The 18644-nt window shown below is 51.2% G+C and overlaps 1 protein-coding gene across 2 annotated transcripts in view; it reads left to right on the forward strand.

Moving 5' to 3' along the window:
• The window catches only part of Gpr107 (G protein-coupled receptor 107), a 64466-nt gene extending 46492 nt beyond the window's left edge, over nt 1–17974 (forward strand). The window contains exons 14-17 of one of the 2 annotated variants that reach the window (XR_001782976.2): nt 9086–9135; nt 10474–10557; nt 11856–11977; nt 15651–17958. Coding sequence is in view for 1 of the 2 variants with exons in the window: in NM_178760.4 (NP_848875.2) it covers nt 9086–9135; nt 10474–10557; nt 11856–11977; nt 15651–15747 (353 nt within the window). In the remaining variant the exon portion in view is untranslated. Of the gene's footprint in view, nt 1–9085; nt 9136–10473; nt 10558–11855; nt 11978–15650 lie in introns of both variants that reach the window. The other variant, NM_178760.4, reaches the window with a different exon arrangement.
• The last annotated feature ends 670 nt before the right edge of the window (nt 17975–18644 follow it).

Here is an 18644-nt window from a genome sequence, read left to right on the forward strand (position 1 = left end):
ATCTTCATATACGCTGTTCAGATCTACTGTGTCATATCTGCTCCAAAGTGGCATTTCTGAGCCTCTCAGTGGCCCTGTGTCTGTCTGTCTGCCATGGTGTCAGGGCCAGTGAACAGTCCGTGCCAGGACTCTGTGTCAGATGCTGACTCTTGTCTCATCACCAGCACCTTCATCGCTAGGTTTTTTGGTGTGTCAGATTGGACAGCAGCTCACAGTGCTCAGCACGCGCCCACTCAGCAAGTTTACATCCACAGCCTCTTTGCCATATGTTCTAGTTTCCTCCTGTTGCTGGGAAAAAATACCCTGGAGAAAAGCCTAAATGGTAGAAAGGAAATGTAGGTTTACAGTTCCAGGTTATAGTCCATTATTGGAGAGAATCAAGGCAGGAACTTAAAACACATTCACACTGAAGAGCAGAAAGAATCAATACATAGATTCTTTTTTTTTAAAGGTTTATTTATTTATTATATGTAAACACACTGTAGCTGTCTTCAGACACTCCAGAAGAGGGCTTCAGATCTCATTACAGATGGTTGCTCTCTCTCCGGCCCTACTTGCTCCAGCCCAATGATTTATTTATTTATTTATTTATTATATGTAAGTGCACTGTAGCTGTCTTCAGACACTCCAGAAGTGGGCGTCAGATCTTGTTATGGATGGTTGTGAGCCACCATGTGGTTGCTGGGATTTGAACTCAGGACCTTTGGAAGAGCAGTTGGTACTCTTAACCGCTGAGCCATCTCGACGGCCCCACATAGATTCTTGCTTGCTCGTTCTCAGCTACCTTCTCCTTACTTACACTGTTCTGTACCTCCTACCTAGGGAGTGGTTCCTCCTAGAGTGGTTGGGACTTCCTACATCAACTATCAGTCAAGAGATAGTCATCCACAGGCCAACCTGATCTAGACAATTCCCCACTGACTCTTTCCAGGTATCACTCAACAGATGGTTGAACCTGTCAACTTTGTGAGACTTAGAATCACCGGGGAAACAAGTCTCAGGGCATATCCCTGAGGGATTATCCACATAAGGTTAGTTGAGGTGGGAAGACCCACCATCCCTGGGCTGGGGTTCCAGATTGCATAAAAAAGATTTATTTATTATTATACATAAGTACACTGTAGCTAGCTGTCTTCAGATGCTCCAGACGAGGGCATCAGATCTCATTACGGGTGGTTGTGAGCCACCATGTGGTTTCTGGGAATTGAACTCAGGACCTTTGGAAGAGCAGCAGTGCTCTTACCCGCCGAGCCATCTCACCAGCCCCATGGCAGCCTGTCTATTCTGCACATATGTAGCAGAGAGCTGAGAGCACGGTGGTTGCCATTCTGGAGCTTACAGCAGAGGGAGTTGAGTGACAGGTGCTATTGGAGCACACACGTACTGCATGTGTGGGTATGCACATAAGTGCAGATGCCCCTGGAGCTAAAGTTAAGGTGTTGTAGCTGCCTAATGTGGGTGCTGGGAACTACATCCTCTGCAGGAGTAGTGTGCTCTTGGTGGCTGAGAACCTTTTTTTTTTTTTTTTAAAGAGAGAGAGAAAGAAAGAAAGACTGTCTTCTAGCACCCAGGCTATCATTGACTCAACTATATAGTCAAGGCTGACCTTGAACTTCTGACCCTTCTGCCTCTATCCCATGTGCTGGGATTGCATGCCTGTACCACCACACCCATTTTTGTAGGTGCTAAGGACCAAACCCAGTGCTTTGTGCACACTAGACAACCTTAACAACTCAGCTATCTCCCCATGTTTTTATAAATAGAATCGTGCTTGACAGTAGCCATGGCTGTTGATGGCTTGCTGTGCCCTGCAGTGGCGGAGCTGAGTAACCACAGAGGTTGCAGAGTCTAACATCTGCTGTCCTGCCCTGCCTAGTGTGCCATCCCAGCTACTCTAGACATCTAAGAGATGTCATGTCTTAGACCACATGTGCCATGTCCTGGTACTTGAGCATAAGCCATGGCTGCTTTTAAGTGGTCACTTGGTGGCCAGAGTTGTACTCAGTATTTTTCTTTAACCAGTTAGTGTTGCGTTTGAGGATTCTACTTTTTCTAAACTAGTTAAGGAGGCTAGAGAGATGACTCAGTGGTTAAGAGCACTGACTGCTCTTCCAAAGGTCCTGTGTTCAAATCCCAGCAATCACATGGTGGCTCACAATCATCCATAATGAAATCTGATGGCTTCTTCTGGTGTGTCTGAAGTCAGCTACAGTGTACTTACATATAATAAATAAATAAATAAATAAATAAATAAATAAATAAATAAATAAATATTTTTTTAAAAAAAGACTAGTTAAGGCCTTGGGGGTGGGGGTGGGATGACACTCTGTTCTTCTTAACCAGATAGCCTTGAACAAGGAACAGCTCTGGCTTTAGGGGTCTGTAAGCACAATCCTCCCCAGCTCCTTCACTTCAGTGTCTTTCCGTGACAGGCTTGTCCAGCCTTGGTTTTCACTTTCCAAGTAGGAGCCACGATGCTCTGGTCGGTGAGTGAGAGCTGTTGCCAAGGGAAGCCTAGAGACTCCAGCTGGAAGCCCTCAGGAGAAGAGGGAGCTCCCCACTATACTTGTTGTGGGGACAGCCTGCCTGCTGAGGGGACAGCCTGGCTGAGTCTCTGCCCTACCTTTATATGCACTGCTGCTCAGTGTTGGTTGTTAGAACCCTCCCACCTACAGCAGAGTTTTTAAGAGAAGAGGCAAAGAAATGAGTCCCTGATCTAATCACAGAGCCTTGTCACCATCCTTTTGTCCCTGTGTCACTAAGGACATCATGTCTGGAGCTGCTGCCTTGGATGCTCACAGCCACCTGCAGATACCTTCTTTCCCAGTGCTGTCGCGGGAACACTGGAATGTGCCTGTTTCTCTTGCAGCACACAGTGGTGCCCAGAAAAGCCTCAGAGGGTTCTGCTCTCCTCTCAGGACCACCTCACAGGTCTGCCCAGAGTCTGCCAGTGCCTCCCTCCCACAGGGCTCCTGGGCAGCTGGGACTTCTACATGCTCTCGAGCACAGCTCGGAGGGGGTGATTGAATATGTCATAACACCAGTTTAAAACAAGCATATTTAATATATGTTTTTCACCAAAACCAGGTTTTTTCCTACCTCAGACACACACTCAAAATTCCTGAATTGCTACCAACCTGTATCTTCCAACACTATGAAATAACTGATCTCTTACTTAATAAGTAATGCCATTCCAAGGTCATGTAAGACACAATCCAGAGCCCAGGGACTTCTCACAGCACAGGCTGAGATGCACTGCTTCATTAAGTATCAGCAACTCAGTGTGCACACTTCATGGTAGCTGCCCTCCCTCCCCCAATAGCCTGCTCTGTCCAGGGCTGCTGGTGTGTCTCAGGATTGCAGGCCGCGCTTTCTGATGGAGTGCTGCAGTAGTCCAGGGAGGTCAGACTCTCTGACCTGGAGAGTCTCGCCTGAGTTGGTAGCCTGTGTTATCAAGCAAGCATAAATGTGACCTTCGTCCTAGCTCACTGCTGGTTGCATCTGTGTTGGAGACCTGGGGTTGACTGACATGCGCTCAAGCTTGGCTGCAGTCTCTACTGTAGTGTCCATCTGATTAGCTCATGGACTTCGGCTGTACACTGTGCTGGAGAGAGCAGACGCTGACAGAGCCAGTCTGGACCATCCCTTTGGGCCCCTCCTTGAGCAGTGCTGATGATGGGTTCTGGAGTCAGAGGGAAGGAGGAAGGGCAAAGGAGCACAGGCTTCCCCTGCCCGGTGGTCTTTGGACTTTTTAATTGATTGATTGATTGATTGATTGATTGATTGAGGCAGGTTGCTCGTCCTGAACTTCTAAACTCTAGATTTTCCTCTCAGCCTCCTAAGAAACTGGGGCCTCTGTAGATCTGAGCCACCTGTCCTGCTGGCCCACTTTCATTTCTGTCACTGATGATATGGTCTGGCACAGAACAAGATACATACCCTAGTGGTTTAGCTCATTTACCTTTGACCTCTCTTGGGCTGTTGCTTTAAATGCATGTAGGAGTGAATTGGGATCAGTTTTCACAGCCTCCAGACGCATGAGAGGAAGTGCCCTGTGCTCTGAGGAACCGAGCCACTGGCAGTTACAGCCCTTTCCCCTGCTGACTCCCCCAAACTGTCTGAGGTTTGTTGGTGGGATTTCCTTCTGAAGGCTATAGAGCCCCATTAACACTTTAAAGCCAGTGTTGTGTCAGGTCTCTGGCCTGTGGCCTCTCTCCTGCTCCCAGGGACAGGTGATGGGGTTCGCCCCCACAGGGAGACCCTCTGCCCCAGGAGTGACTTTGAGCAGACTCATGCAGATGGGAGGATGGGCAGGCGGGATCAACTGCTCAGCCTGGGCACTGCAGTGAGGAGCAGGGCGTGGGTGGTAGGCCAGTGGAATGTCTTAAGCCTGAGGCTTTCTTTACACAGAGGCAGAGGCTTTAAGAAGCTGACCCTGTAAGTTAGTAGCCCATGCTGAGAATGGCACTGGCAGTCCCCAGCAGGAACTATGATGGCAGTGGTCAGAAGGTCAGAAGCTGGGGCTTGCCTTTCGCTGATTTGGAGTGTAGGTGGAGAGAGCGTGGCGCTGAGGGAAGTGGCCTTGGGCTCCAGTGGAGGCCTGGCTTCTCCACTTACAGGCTGTGTATGGCTAGCCTTCACCAGGCCAGCTCACTCATCCCAGACAGGTCACTGACAGTGTGGCGTTCTACACAGAGGAGCCTGTGAGATGAAGCAGAAGAAATGGCAGTGCCTGTATCTCTCCATAGACAGTAACAATCATGGTGGTTCTTATTGGTTTTGGATAGTTTCCAAACTGTCAAAGGAAGTGAGCTGGGGGCAGGTCTGATCTGTCTCTGGCCTTCTTAGGGGTTTTGTTATAAGATTTGAAAAAAAGTTATTTCTATATAATGGGGGTTAGGGTGTGCTATACATGCATGCAGAGCCTGAGGACCAGAAGATGGGCTCAGGTCTCCTGGAATTGGAGTTGCAGGCGGTTGTGAGCCAACTGATGTAGGTACTGACAACCAAGCTTGAGTCCTCTGCAAGAGCAGCAATACACTCTTAACAGTAGAGCCACCTTCCCACCCCCCCCCTTTCGGAAGTACTTTTTTCATATATGTTTATAGTATATTTGATTACATTTTCCCATCCCTTTTATCACCCACTCACTCCTTTTGGAATCCTTAACTTCCCCTTCCTTTCATGTCATTTATTTTTTTAAAGAACTTTTTTTGTGTGTGCGTGTGTGTGCACATGCATGAGCACATATGTGTGTGACATGTGCTGAGGTCGTCGTGACGGTCAGCAGATGCCTTTCTTGAATCTGTCCTCTCTTTTCCTATGTGGGCCCCGGAGATGGGGTCAGATTGTCTGGTTTGGTAGCAATCACCTTTACCTGCTGAGCCATCTTACTGGCCCTTAATTTTTATTTTATTATTTGTGAGTGTGCACATATGTTCATGAATATGCAACAGAGTGGGGGAATGTGTGAGCCATAGAGCTCTTGTTGAAGGTCCTGGGGGCACTATTAAGGAGTTGATTTTCTTCTTATTCCATGGGTTCTGGGGATTGAACTCAGGCCACCTTTTGCCTCCTGAGCCTTCTCGCCGGTCCCCAGCCAAGTTTCAGGATTGCCTGGTGTGGCGTACTGTGGGGTTATTTCCAGGGCCATGGGCAGCCGCTGGTGAGAAGCGGCTCCTGCTCCCTTCCACAAGAGCTGTCACCATGCCTGGGTAGGAGGTGGCAGTCCGGGGAAGGGCGGCAGCACTTCCCATGTGCAGGAAGAAGGGGGCCGTGCCAAACTGCAGGCTCCGCAGTGGCCCGGCTCCTTGGGGGGAAAGAAGAGTGCCTGTGCCCTCCCCGGGGAGCTCCAGCAGCTCTGGACTGTGGCCATGTTGCTTATTGCTGGACCGGGGCTAGATTCCAGAAGAATCCTTTAATTTATGCCAGGTGGTAGTAGCACACACCATTAATCCCAGCTCAGGCAGAGGCAGGCAGATCTCTAAGTTCAGAGGCCAGCCTGATCTACAGACCAAGTTCCAGGACAGCCAGAGCTACACAGAGAAACCCTGTCTTAAAAACAAGCAAAATGAAGCTCTGGCCCATTCTGGTGTTCACTGAACAGGATCCTCTGCCCTAACGAGGCTAACCTCCAGATGAGGAACATGGCCAGGAGAAGGACGCATGGGCCAGGGGCAGGCACGTGGAGTACAGTGGTGTGACTGAGGGCTCCTGGCTCCCAGTCATAGTGTTTCCCTTCTTGCCTGCTCATTCTTTGACCATATTTGCTGCTCCAGTGTGGCCTAGTCAGAAATAGCCAGCCTAGCCTCCCTCCGCAAGCTTGCACTCCCATGAGAGCCCAGCTCCCTGTGGTTCAAGGAGCAGCAAGCTGTCAGCCTCCTAGACTCCTGGGAAGTCTTTGGAAGAGAGAGAAGAAAGGGAAGCTTGGGGTTCCAGGCTGTGACACTCCCGATGCTGAGAGCCTCCCCTCTGTGGCTGCTGCTCCTCTGCTCGTCAGTCCCATGTGGCCGGCAGCGCTGTTTCCAGGAGAGCCTGGGTGCTGGTAGTCCCAGCTTCACCTGGGTTCCAGTATTACTAGAGTCTGGCTTTCTACCAGTCACAGTGCTACCTTCGATGCAGGCTAGCCCCATATAATTCTGACAGGATTCTGATAAATATTGTAAGAGCGTCCAGGGGCTGAGTGCGAGCCGTTTGCTGCCCGCCTTTGTCCTGCTGGCTATCCCAGTAACCCTAAGGCTAGATATTATTGTTCCTGCCTTAACAGATGAACAAATTGAAGTCCAGACCAAGAGGGTAGAGGATTTGCTTACTGTCACATGTGTACCAGGCAGCAGAATTGAGGTTTGAACCCTGGCCATACAGCTGCGCTCAGCCTGCTCTGTTGAGTGTTCTCTTTCAACTCCAATGCATGCGTGTAGGGCAGAGTGTGTCAGGGATGGCCAGAAAGACCCAATTAGCAGGACTGTAGCTCTGGGGTCCATACCACGCCCCTCTCCCAAGCCCTAGTGCAGGAAAACCCAGCTTGGGGCCTGAGAGGCCAGACTCAGTGCTAAGTAATGTCATGAAATTAGCAAGGATGTTCTCATGATTTAGGAAATGGCCTAGAACTTGTCACATTCTCCAGGACCTGTTTGTCATCCCTAGGAGTGCTGGGTAGCGTGACGCTGTTCTGAAGTGGACCCTCGTGGTGTGAGGGTGTGAGGCACACTGGCTCAATTACAGAGCTGCATGTAGCCTGCCTCCCTTCAGAAATCAGAGTGTCTGTGTAGCCTGCAGGACTGATGTGGCCTGTGGTGCTGGGGGGTGCCCATGTGTCACTTCCTGCTCTTACTCCCCAGGATTAGCCCACTAAGGTCTGCGGGGGCCTCAGCCCCTCCTTCCCGTGCTGTCTGCCTCCTCATTTCCTTCATGGTTCCTTGTAGGACTCTTTAGTTCCTGCCCTTGTCAGCCAGCCAGTGTCCAGGTGAACTTGCTGCTTGCTGCCCTGACCTTGGTAACAGCCTAAAACTCCCCAGGGCCCTTAGACTCAGTAAGGACAAGTTCACAGTCTATGTCTTCACCTTGCTTGTCTGTCCCTGTCACCAGCGTCCTCAAGGTCCAGCATGCTGAACCCTCTCTTGCCCATCCATGAGGCTGCCCCATGGGAAGGGAGAGCATTAGTGGTTGCCCTGATGGCAGGCTGAAATACCCTCCAGCTTTGGCCTACTCTGCTGCAGTGGGGTGAGAACAGGCCCTGTCGTGGAGGCAGGAGATGGAGGGCTGTGCATGTGGATGGAAGCCAAGGCCTAGGACATTGATTCACCTAGTATGTCTCGACTGTAGCATCTGTCCTCAGGAGCACCCCTCCCAGTGCCTAAGTGGGGTGTCCCTGAGAGCAGGGAGGAGGCTGCATCTGCCTAGAGCACTGCTTGTACCCGATGCCTGGTGCAAGTCAGAACTTGCTCACTGAGTATTGACGGATGAACAAAGGGTGAGAACCAGAGAGTTTAATGTTAAACCAACAGCAACAAACAAACAACACAGTTCTCAGACATGTAGAGAGATGAGAGTGTTGGGCAGTCTGCCAGTTGTTGCCCCATGCCTGCTGGGTGTGTATATACTTGCTCCTGTTGCTTGTATGAACATGTGTGTACACACATACACATGGACACACATACACAAGGACACACACAAAGACAATGTATCTCTGGACTTCAAAACTCTCAGAAGGCCTCTGACAGAACTCTAGTTGTTAACCGCCTTGCTAACTTAGGATCTCTGGAATTTCTGTGGGCATCCTAAGCGTATTCCCCACCCCACCACCACCACCACCATCACAAATCATGAGCCAGAGGGGAGAGGAAGAGGAAATTTGAATGTCTGCCACCCACAGTCCCATTCTTAAACTGAATCAGTAATTGAATGCTATTAAGCAAAATTAATTTGCCTCCTGCAGGAAGGCTATGATGAATGAAAGCGTTGCTAATCGGGGAGGGAGCCAGGCTACCCTCTACGGTCATCAATATTTCATAGCCATAGGCAGTGTCAGGAAGCTGCGCTTCCTGCTTTAGCTGACCTTGAGTGTTCTTGAAGGTAGGGCTTAACGAGGGAGTCTGCTTTCAAAGGGCTTACTATGAATGAAGCCCGTAAGGGAAACGGATTGCACCTGAGAACTGATTGAGTTTGCTCCTGTGGGAGGTCCTCGGGTGGTCATTTATGCCAGCCTGCTGCTGATTCTGATTAGGGGGCAGCTATCCCTCTCAGCTGCGGTGTAGAGCTGGAGAGGTTAGCCCTGGCCCTTGTCTATTCTGAGACCCCAACCATAGCCCCAGTTTCTGCTCATAGCTTCCCATCTCCAAGGGAGGAGTCGCCCGAAATAGTAGAGATTGTACCATGCCACTGGTCAGATACTCAACCTGTTCCGTTTCTTCTGCTTATGGCATGAGAGAGGGGGTGGCCATATAGGTGGGATAAGATGTTAAAAATTGAGGAAGTTTAGGCATGATGTCTCCAAAAGGATGGCTGGGAGTTAGCGGGCAGGACGGAGGGACGGGGAGTGGGTGAAGAAAGGAAGTTAACACACTTTTCATTCTGTTCTTTGTAGCTGCCATTAACTTAGCGAAGCTGAGGCTTTTCAGACATTACTACGTCTTGGTGAGTAGAAACCAAAACAAACAAAACCCCTAAAACTGTAAATGAGATCAGTGAGCAGACCTGGCCACAGCGGCAGCCACTATGCTTGGACCTGTCAGCCGCCTCACATTCTCACATTGCTTCTCTGAAAGTGGGAATGAAAAATCTGGGTTGCTCTGAGCCTGTTAGAAGTGGCTTTAACTACGTTCAAAAGTAGCAGGTCACTCACTCACAAGCAGGAGCCATGGGAATGGCTCAGACCCTTGTATGGAGGCCAGGGTAGGGTTTGATCCCCAAGGGCACCTCTAGGCCTAGGCCAGACCTAGCAATTCCTCAGCTTGCCTTTTCTGCCCACTTAGGGATGTGGGTGCACCCTTGTGCTCTTCTCCAGGCCCCCACAGAAAGCCACTGAGTCTGCACCACTCTCTCCAGTTACCAGGCAGGAAACTAGTTTTGTTCTAGGGATGTGTCCTTTAAAAACAGAAAATTGAGGTTGGTTTTGTTTTGGGATTTTTGGTTTTGGTTTTTTGTTTAAGAAAGGGCCTCATTGTGTAGCCCTGGCTAACCTTGACCCATTGCCCCTGCCTCCGAAGTACTGGGATTAAAGGCCTGCATCATTGCATCCAGCAAGTCAGTGATGGACACAAAGCTCTGTGGCGTGAGCACAGAATATAATCTCCCAGTGTTCCCTTGACTCCCACAAGGAAGCTTGACAGCTCTGCCCAAGCAAACAAACGTTCAAATGATAGAGGCAGCACTAGGAAAGCAGGGCAGACCTCCATCTAGCTGGTCTTCTTGTGCCTGTTCGCTCTCTTTCTCAGGTTGTCTGTCTGTTCTGTTGACGTGGGCTTGTAGCATCGTCACAACAGGTGTCACAGAGCGTTTCCTGATGCCTATGACAATGCAGAGGAGACCCCAGCCTGGTCTAGTGTTCTGTGTGGTCTCCTGGCCAGCTTACTGAGACCTTGTCACAGGGTGGCCAGAGGAAGGTGTTAACAGGTTAGAGTGTGTGGTTCAGTATGTCCTGGAGCGGGAGACTCAGCTGCTCACTGTATCTGCGTGTTCCCCATGTGACCGTTTTGCTGTAGCTGCTAGGAACTGCTCCCAAGCCTGGGGTGACAAGAGTGCCCTTGGAGACGGAAGGAAGACCTGAATGTGAGTGGCAAGAAACAGAACAGCCATACCAAAGGAGCTAGCCTCCCAGGAGGGTGTGGTCAGTGTCTTAGCCACCAAGAGTAAGAAGACTTGCATAACCAGGGCTGCGGGCCACATCTATCCCGTCGGGTGACTGTTTCCTGCTTTGCAGTTATTCAGTGGCAGAGCGTGGCGCTCTAATTTCTGCTTTCCTCTTTCCTGCAGATTGTGTGCTACATCTACTTTACCAGGATCATCGCCTTCCTTCTCAAGTTTGCTGTTCCATTCCAGTGGAAGTGGCTCTACCAGGTCTGCTGCTCTCAGGGGACAGTTTGGAGAATTTATGTCTGAGGACCACATCTTGGGGTGTAGTTTAAGATTGTGTCTGACCTTCCTGGGAATGAGTGCTACGACCTTCTGCCTCCTCTGCTCTCCAGATAGGATGATCTGTGTGCCCAGAAGAGCTGCTGGGCTACATGATAAATCTGGATGTAATTGCATTATTGATTAATTCTAAGTCTTTGAAGAGAAAAGCCTCAAGCAGAGAGAGTGAGATTTGTCCTGTGTAATTAGAATTTGTCCACCTTCACCTTCAGCCGCAGTTTGAGTGGTTTTCAGTCCAGTCCTCCTGGCTTCAAGGATTTGTTTTTATTTTTGGGGTTTTGTGCCTAGAATAATATATATAATTGATCATTATAGCTATAAACTATCTTTGTAAGATACTAGAGCTGGTCATCAAGGCTGCATATACATTCGGACCTTTGTTCTTGGGGCTAGAGAGATGACTCAAAGGTCAAGAGCACTTGCTAGTCTTCCAGAGGACTAGAGTTTAGTTTACAGCAGCAGTGTAGGGTGGGTGACTCACATGGCATTTTGAGTCCAGCTCTCAGGGAGCCCGCGCCCTCTTCTGGCTATGCAGCCACTGGCATCTGAAAGGTCAAACAGAGGAACGCACTAACACAAATAAAAAAAATAAAGAAAAAGGGTTTTTTTTTTTAATAGGCAGGATTAATTTACTAGAGCCTCTTGTTCTTGTTTCTGGAAAAAAAAAAAAAAGCTCAGCTGGTAAAGGCACCTGCTGCCAACACAGGTGATCTGAGTTGGATCCTCAGGACCCACGTGGTGGGAGGAGAAATTGCACTCCCATAAGTTAGTTGTCCTCTGACCTCCACATTCAACTCCACAGTGCACTACACACATACATACACACACACAAACACTAACAAAAAAGGAAGAACAACAGGCTGGAGAAGGTATAAAATGAACCAGTATGATGGCACACACTAATCCAGCATTTGAGAAGCTGACACAGAAGGTGGTAAGTTCAAGGCCAGCCTAGGTTTCACAGCAAGACACTCTCATCATTTAAAACAAAAACAACAGTGGGTTCCCATGGAGACACCCAGTGTCTACGCTGGCTGTGCTCTTGGCATAGACCCCGTCACAGACCTGAGGAAGTGCTCAGGAGCAATCGACTGCGGCTGCGGCTGCGGCATTGCTGGAAAACCATGTGGAGACTGAGAGAGGCATGAGCTTGCTTAGTTCATTGCTTTCTGAAGAGTGGTGTTGCTAATCCTTTTATCTGTGGGCGGATTTTAAATTTGCAGCTGCTGGATGAAACAGCCACGCTGGTGTTCTTTGTCCTGACGGGGTATAAATTTCGCCCAGCTTCAGATAACCCCTACCTGCAGCTCTCTCAGGAAGATGATGACCTGGAGATGGAGTCCGTGTAAGCTGCCCTCCCTCCCTCTCTCCCTCCCTCCCTCCCTCTCTCTGTTGAATGGTATGGTATGCAGGGGCCCTGCTCTCAGCACTCTCAGCTTGGAGGTGCTCCCTCTATTTTTAGTGGAAGGATGTGGACACTGGAGCCCCTGGTGTGCTTTGCTTAGTTTGAAGTGCAGTGACTGCCAGCCATTGCTCAGTCCTGTCAGAGACAATCAGAACTTACCACCCTATTATATATCCTTGGAGCAGCTCCCAGTGATCCAGTGGCAAGAGTCTGAAAGTGTTCTGGGCCAGTTTAAAATGGGTTATCCGGCTGCGAGCATTGCTACTGGTATTTGAAAATTGCATCTTCTGGGTCATCATAGGTTGACAGCAGACTGCACCTCCAACCTGCATCTGAGTGATGGGGCTAGGGTGAGGTTCAGGGAAGGCAGTTGTTTTCCAGATAGATCATAACCTGTCTGCCAGCTCTGACTCTATTGAGCTGAGCTGTGTGTGTGTGTGATGGCCACCTCAGGCCGAGATCCCCACTGCCCCGCACTTTTACCTTTCTCCTCTCCACAACTCAAAGGCTGAGGTGAACCCAGGCTGGGCTGCCAGGCACATCAGACCTCGTAGAGCAGCTCTTGGTGCTGGCTGCCCCACTAGGGCAGTGCATGCAAGGTAGATCCTGGGATGGGCCCTGAGCAAGTCACTCCCGTGCAGCAATACCCTTTCCACACAGTGGGAAGGCAGGAGGACCTCCAACTGTGCCTTCACCAGAGGGAGCAGTCATTGCAAGTGGAGGCAGAAAGGGCTACAGATCCAAGTCAGCCTACCCTTCCCTGCAGTGCCAGCTGTGGGGCCGAGTGGCTGGGTCCTAGTGCCCTCCACTGAGCTGAACTGTGGAGTGCCCCTGCGGGAGCTGTGCTCACCATCTTCCATTGTGCCTTGGGCAGGGGGTTGTTTGATCCATGGCAGTGGTTTATTTTTTTGAGACAGGGTCTCACTATGTAGCCATGAATGGCCTAGAACTCTATATAGATCAAACTGGCCTTAAACTCTCAGATACACTTGTCTCTCTCCCGAGTGCTAAGATTAAAAGAGTGAGCCACCATGTCTGACCTTCATGGCAGTGTTTAAAGTTTTACTTTGGTATCAGTCTGAATGACTTTATGACATAGGTCTGGCAGGAAGGAAGAGGAAGGTGCACAGACTCCGTAACTAAAGAGGGTACATTCTGCAGTTTGGCAAGGCATAGGCCAGGGCAAATGTTGGAGATGTCAGTAACCCCTTGGTGCTCTCAGTTACCCGCCTGTGACAAGGAGCCAGGTTATGCTGGGTGTTCTCTGGGGCTTCATGGAGCCACGAAGTGACGGGAGTGCTCCAGTGGCAGAGAGGAGGTACACAGGGTTACTTATCTCGGGCCCTGGCACCAGCAGGCAGCCCAGCGCAGTCTGGGCTCTGAGGGGAAAGGAAGCAGGAGCTCAGGAACTTATGGAGGCAAAGCACCTTAGTTCAGGAAGGATACTGGGGCATAGGGTGGGGCTGAGCCCAGGACAGAGACCTCATCTAATGTATACAAGGCTCTGGTCTCATCTCTAGCACTAAGGAAGGAGTGAGGGAGAGAGGCGGACAAAAGCTGTTGAAAGCTCTGGAGAGTGAGAAGATGTGAAGGCCCTCATGGGCCTGCTGCCTGCTGCCAGCGGTGCCCTCCTGTAGTGAGCAGTGGGCTTACTATGGCTCTCAGACAGGCAAATGGTGCAGCTGCTGGGGCTGTGGAGTGCCTTCTTGATGGCACCTCTCAAGTCCTCCAGAGATAACTCGTCCCAGAGGCAAGCAGAGCCTGGCTCAGAAGGTCTTTAGCTCTGTAAAGCATCAGCCACTAGGTCTGGTCCTACCACAGAAGACACTCCAGCATGTACAAGAACTCTGCCCCGTGCCCTCTACCCTCTTACACACTCTCAGAGCAAGTCCAAGGCCTTTCTGACAAGCCCCGAGGGTGTGTCCAGGCCCCAGGTCATTCCATTGTCTCTGCTCCTCTGCTTGGGAGCCAACGTCTGGGACCGGCTTCCATCCTTGTGCTGGCCCAGCGTGCCTGTGGAGCCTGCGTGGCTGTCAAATGGCTTTCTGTTTAGCCTAGGAGCCTAGGGGCTTGCATTCCCTTCCTGTTTCTTTTACATCTCTCTTTGGGCCACCAATTTTGGTTGCAAACTTCATTGTAAAACAAAAACAGTAAGTTTAAAAGTATTGGGAGCGGTTTCACTGACCGGCCAGCCTTGGTTGTGTCAGCCACACTGTACACACTTACTCTCTGATTGTTTCTGACCTGGGAGGTGGGGAGGGTAGAGAGGGCTCCAAGTCTCCCCAGGTTCCTATTCCACAGGGGAGTCAGGAGAATCAGATGCCCGGGATCCTCTTACCGAGGCCTCTCACAGTATAACCCTCCAAGTATGTATTAGGCAAAGAAATAGCTGTGTCATAGACAGCTTTAGCCAAGCTAAAAGAAGAGCTGTATTCTTTCTGTACTTTGGGTTTGGGAAGATGTGGGGCTCTGTAAAGCAGGGAAGAGGGACAGATATAAGTGAAGGCAGTGTGGGTCCCCAGCACCTTTCTGTCCTTGGTACACTATTGGCTGGCCCTGTGGGCCGTGCTGCTCACACCTGCTTAGGAACTGAGGCCTCCCAAGAAGTCTCACTTCCCACCTATGACCTGGGAGGCTCCAGAGCCTGTCATTGGATCCACAGAGCTGCAGCTCCTCCCGCCCCCCTCTGTCCCAGTGGCCATCTCTTAACCTGAGTTTTCTCGAGTTCCTTCCTGCACAGGCTGTGAGAACACGCTGGTGACTGTGGTCCAGGCTACTGCGCAGATAGTGTGTGTTTGCAGGGTTTGTAGCCTGATGGAGCTGCACTCCATGGTCAGGCCACCCTTCTTCCCTGTCCTCAGAGAGTGGTTGAACATCTCATGGGCCCAGCCTTGTGTCTCAGCTGTCCATCTTGGTACCACTGCCCTAGTCTACGGGCTGCTCTCTTGCCTTCCCCCTTCTGCACATTCTCGGGGCTGCAGGATCACCCTAGGGAGCTCGTGAAGTCAGGGGAGCCACAACCACTAGCGGGTTGAGAGCAGCAGCCCAGCCCAGCAGTGCAGGTGGGCTCAGAGCTTGGAAACCTGAGGGAAAGGTGGCATTGAACTGGCAGCCAGGGGAGGGGCAGGGAGAGCGTGGGTAGGGTCATTGTGGAAAGATCTGGGGCAGGCAGCAGCAGCCTGGAGAGAACCTAAGGGCTTCTTGGAATGCCCGGGGAAGGAAGAGCAGATCTCGAGGAAGTAGTGTTAACTGTCCTAGCGTTAAGCACAGGCAGAGTTTTGAACACCAAACCTGTGCTTCTGTCCCGTGCCTTGGGAATGTCTGTGTCTGCCCCACTAGTTAGCCATCTTTCCTGAATGCCTGTAACCCCGATGCTGACCTGAGTGTGGCCTCAAGTCTCTGGCCACTGCGGTGAAATTAATGCTGGCAGTGAGGACAACTTGATCGGGCATGTGGGGAATATTTTTCTTGGAAGGTAAGAATTAGGCTCCGAAAGGTCAAGTGGCCTGGCCAGTAGCACACAGCTGTGAGGGAAGGCCAGGTCCCCACCTTAGCCTAGAGTCCCCTACTGTAGGGCTCTGAGTCACCTGACACTTTGGCTTTTCTTTTTCAGAGTGACGACATCGGGTGTGATGGAGAATATGAAGAAGGTGAAGAAAGTGAGCAACGGTGCTGTGGAGCCCCAGGGCAGCTGGGAAGGCACCGCGTGACAGCAGGGCTGAGGACTGCTGTCAATGAAACTAGCTTATTCATAGCCAAGCAGTGAGCAAGCGCGTTCCTGACAGAACGATGGCATCTCCCAGCGGTGACACTCCAGCCAGCGCTCAGCGCTCATGCTGAGCAAGTGCCACGGACACACATTTTTGTACTCTTAGGATCTGGATTGTGGTGTGGGCTACAGGCAGCTAGGACTGCCCTCAGTGAGGGCGGGAAGGGGCTTAGAGGAGGAGTAAAGGACTGGAGTCTGATTTACCTTGCTAATTGGGAGCCTGGGTCTGTGCCAAGGAGCCCTGTGGCTGCTACTCAGAAAGGCTATGGGGTGGGGGAGCGGGTCTGCGCTGGTCAGTGCTGTGGAGGCTGGGGAGGGTGTGACTCGCTGCTCAGCCTAGCAGTTTATAAGGCTTTGGGTTCAATTCCTAGCACCAGGGTGGGGGAGAAGGATTTACTTTGGGAACTAGACAGATATCTACCAAGGGCATAGGAGAAAGGGATTGTCAGCCTTTGGGGACAAGAACCACAGAAATGAATGAAATTCTTTCAGATAGCCAAATAGACACCCTAGGTGGCATGACACCTGTCCAGGGAGGGCCACTGGTCCCCAAGCACCACTCTAAATGTCCTCGCCCTGATGTGACCTACACCAGTGGTGCTAGAGGCCAGCAGGGAGGACCCAGTACACAGCTGGCTGAAGGGAGAAAGGCCTTGGAGCTCCAGAAGTGCGCTCCAGCTGGCTCTCCTGACTCCATTCCCCTGCCTGCCCAGAGCAGCCGCCTGGCTTCCTCTCCTTCCACCTGTGTCTTCTGATCCGAATCCGAGAAAACAGAACTTTCCTGAAGGAGCAGCTGAGGACAGAAAGGGTAGTGTCTAAACGAACGCTTAGGTAAGCATCCTTCCACAGATTGCATGGGCCAGGCAGGACCTCTGAGCCTCAACTACGTAGTCCAAGTATGCATGAAGGGAGTGAGTGTGTTTGAGCCACTCATGCTCAGAGACCTGAAACAGCCAGATCTGCTCAGAGATTGGGCAGGAACACCAGCGGCTGCCTGCAGAAGGCATGTGACAAAGTCACAGGAGACCAGTTCGGCACCTCAGAGCCGCTTAGTGCCCAGGACTTGCAGGTGAGTCGCACCTTCAAGGAACAGGCGCTTCCTGGGGTGAGTTACTCTACCTCCCAGTGCAGAAGATCTCTGTCCTGAAGACAGTGTGTCTGTCTCCACACCCCCAGCCCAAGTCCATGTCCTAAGCCATCAGTGAGAAGCCGCTGCTTGTGCTGCCCTGGCAGGTCCGTCCCTACCACAGGTGTTCCGACAGGCCTGAAGGATCTATTTAAGGGACTCTTTCTCCTCGTTCCGTTTGTTTGTTTGTTTGTTTGTTTGTTGTGTTTATACTTGTTTAAAGTGTGTGGTGGGGAAGGAGTTGTTGAGGAGATGGGGCATTAGTGCTTTGTTTTCTGCACGTAAGCACTGCAGAAGTGTGTTCCTCTGGTGACATCTAAGCCACAGCCTGCCTCTCAGAGGGCAGGGTCTTTTTGGAAGGGGCCTCGTTTCACTTGCTGGGTTTTAGGAGAGCCAGAGGGGAGAAGTTGTACCACCCAGCCCACAGAGCTGTCTGGGTGCACAGCCGAGCGGGTGGAGGGACAGCCTGCTCCTTCCAGGGCATGGGTGCACGGGCTGGGAGGTGTGCTACAGCAGTATCCTCCCAAGTCTTGCCCTGGAACTGCTGTAGGTGGGAAGCCAGGCATGGCGGGGGAATGGGAAGCCTAACCTGGGGCTGGGAAGACTGGCCTGGTGCCCAGGCTGTGGAAAGGAAAGCTTCTAGCCCTTTATCCTGCACTGTAAGCGTATCTCGTATCTCGTCTCCATCACTTGAGAGCTGTGAGCCAGCATTCCGCGGTGTCCTTGGGTAGAGGAGTCTGATTGGAGTCCAGCCGCCCCAGCTCACGAGCTGTCCTCTGCAGCCTTGAGTCTTAGCCCACCTGGCTTCACACAGCCCTGTTTCAGTGGTAAAGCCCATGTGTTGGAGGGGCTGAGCAAAAATGGGGTGTGCATTGCACTGCCACTCTGGTATTAACAGCTCTGCTCTGTGTCTCTCCCCCTTCTGCCTGTGTGAGGTATCCATACTTTGAGAGTGCTGTGGACTGGAAGCTGTGGGCTGTGACATTTAATAAAGTGTGGTAGATAATTATTTCTTGGACAACAAGAGCAAGTGTTCAACTCTGAATTCTGGCTCTAACAGGACTCAGCCTCTCATGTTTGAATAGCAGAGCATAGTCTAATGTTGAGCCTGCCTGGGCTTCATTTTCTTTAGATAGAGGGGCAGCTCACTCCAGGTCACATCAAGCCTGAGTCTTCAGTTCTCCTTCAAAAACCACTTCAGAGTAAATACCTAAGTGTCCCCACTCTCTAGCCCTCGCCTGTGCAGCCAGCCAGGGCTGCCCAACTCCTGAAGTGCTCGCAGGATTTCTGCTTCCCTTGGTCCTCGCGTCCTCCTCTCACCCCTCTCCTTCCCTCGTGCCCTCTCCTTTTCTCTCTCCCTCGCTCCCCACACTCCCTCCTGCCTTGCCACTGACTCCCTGGCCTCTCTGGCATACTCAGCCGCAGGCTGGTGCACTGCAGCATTGGCTGCCTGCAGCTGCGTGCAGAATGTATTTTCTAAACCAGGGAGCATTTTATCAAGAGAGTGCAAACTATGCAAACTCACTCTGTGTATTGCTGCTCTGACCACATGGTGATCTCCGCACACCGCAATGCCTGTCTGGCTCTTGGAGTGCAGTCTAAAGCAAGTCTTTGCAGAACGGGAAGCCCATCAGCAATCTCTGTGTTCATTTTCAGTGGCCCCTGACCACCCCCCCACCCACATCCCAAAGCGTGGTCCTTGAGGAAGCATT

The sequence above is a fragment of the Mus musculus genome, chromosome 2 (assembly GCF_000001635.26).
Source record: "Mus musculus strain C57BL/6J chromosome 2, GRCm38.p6 C57BL/6J".
NCBI lineage: Eukaryota > Metazoa > Chordata > Mammalia > Rodentia > Muridae > Mus > Mus musculus.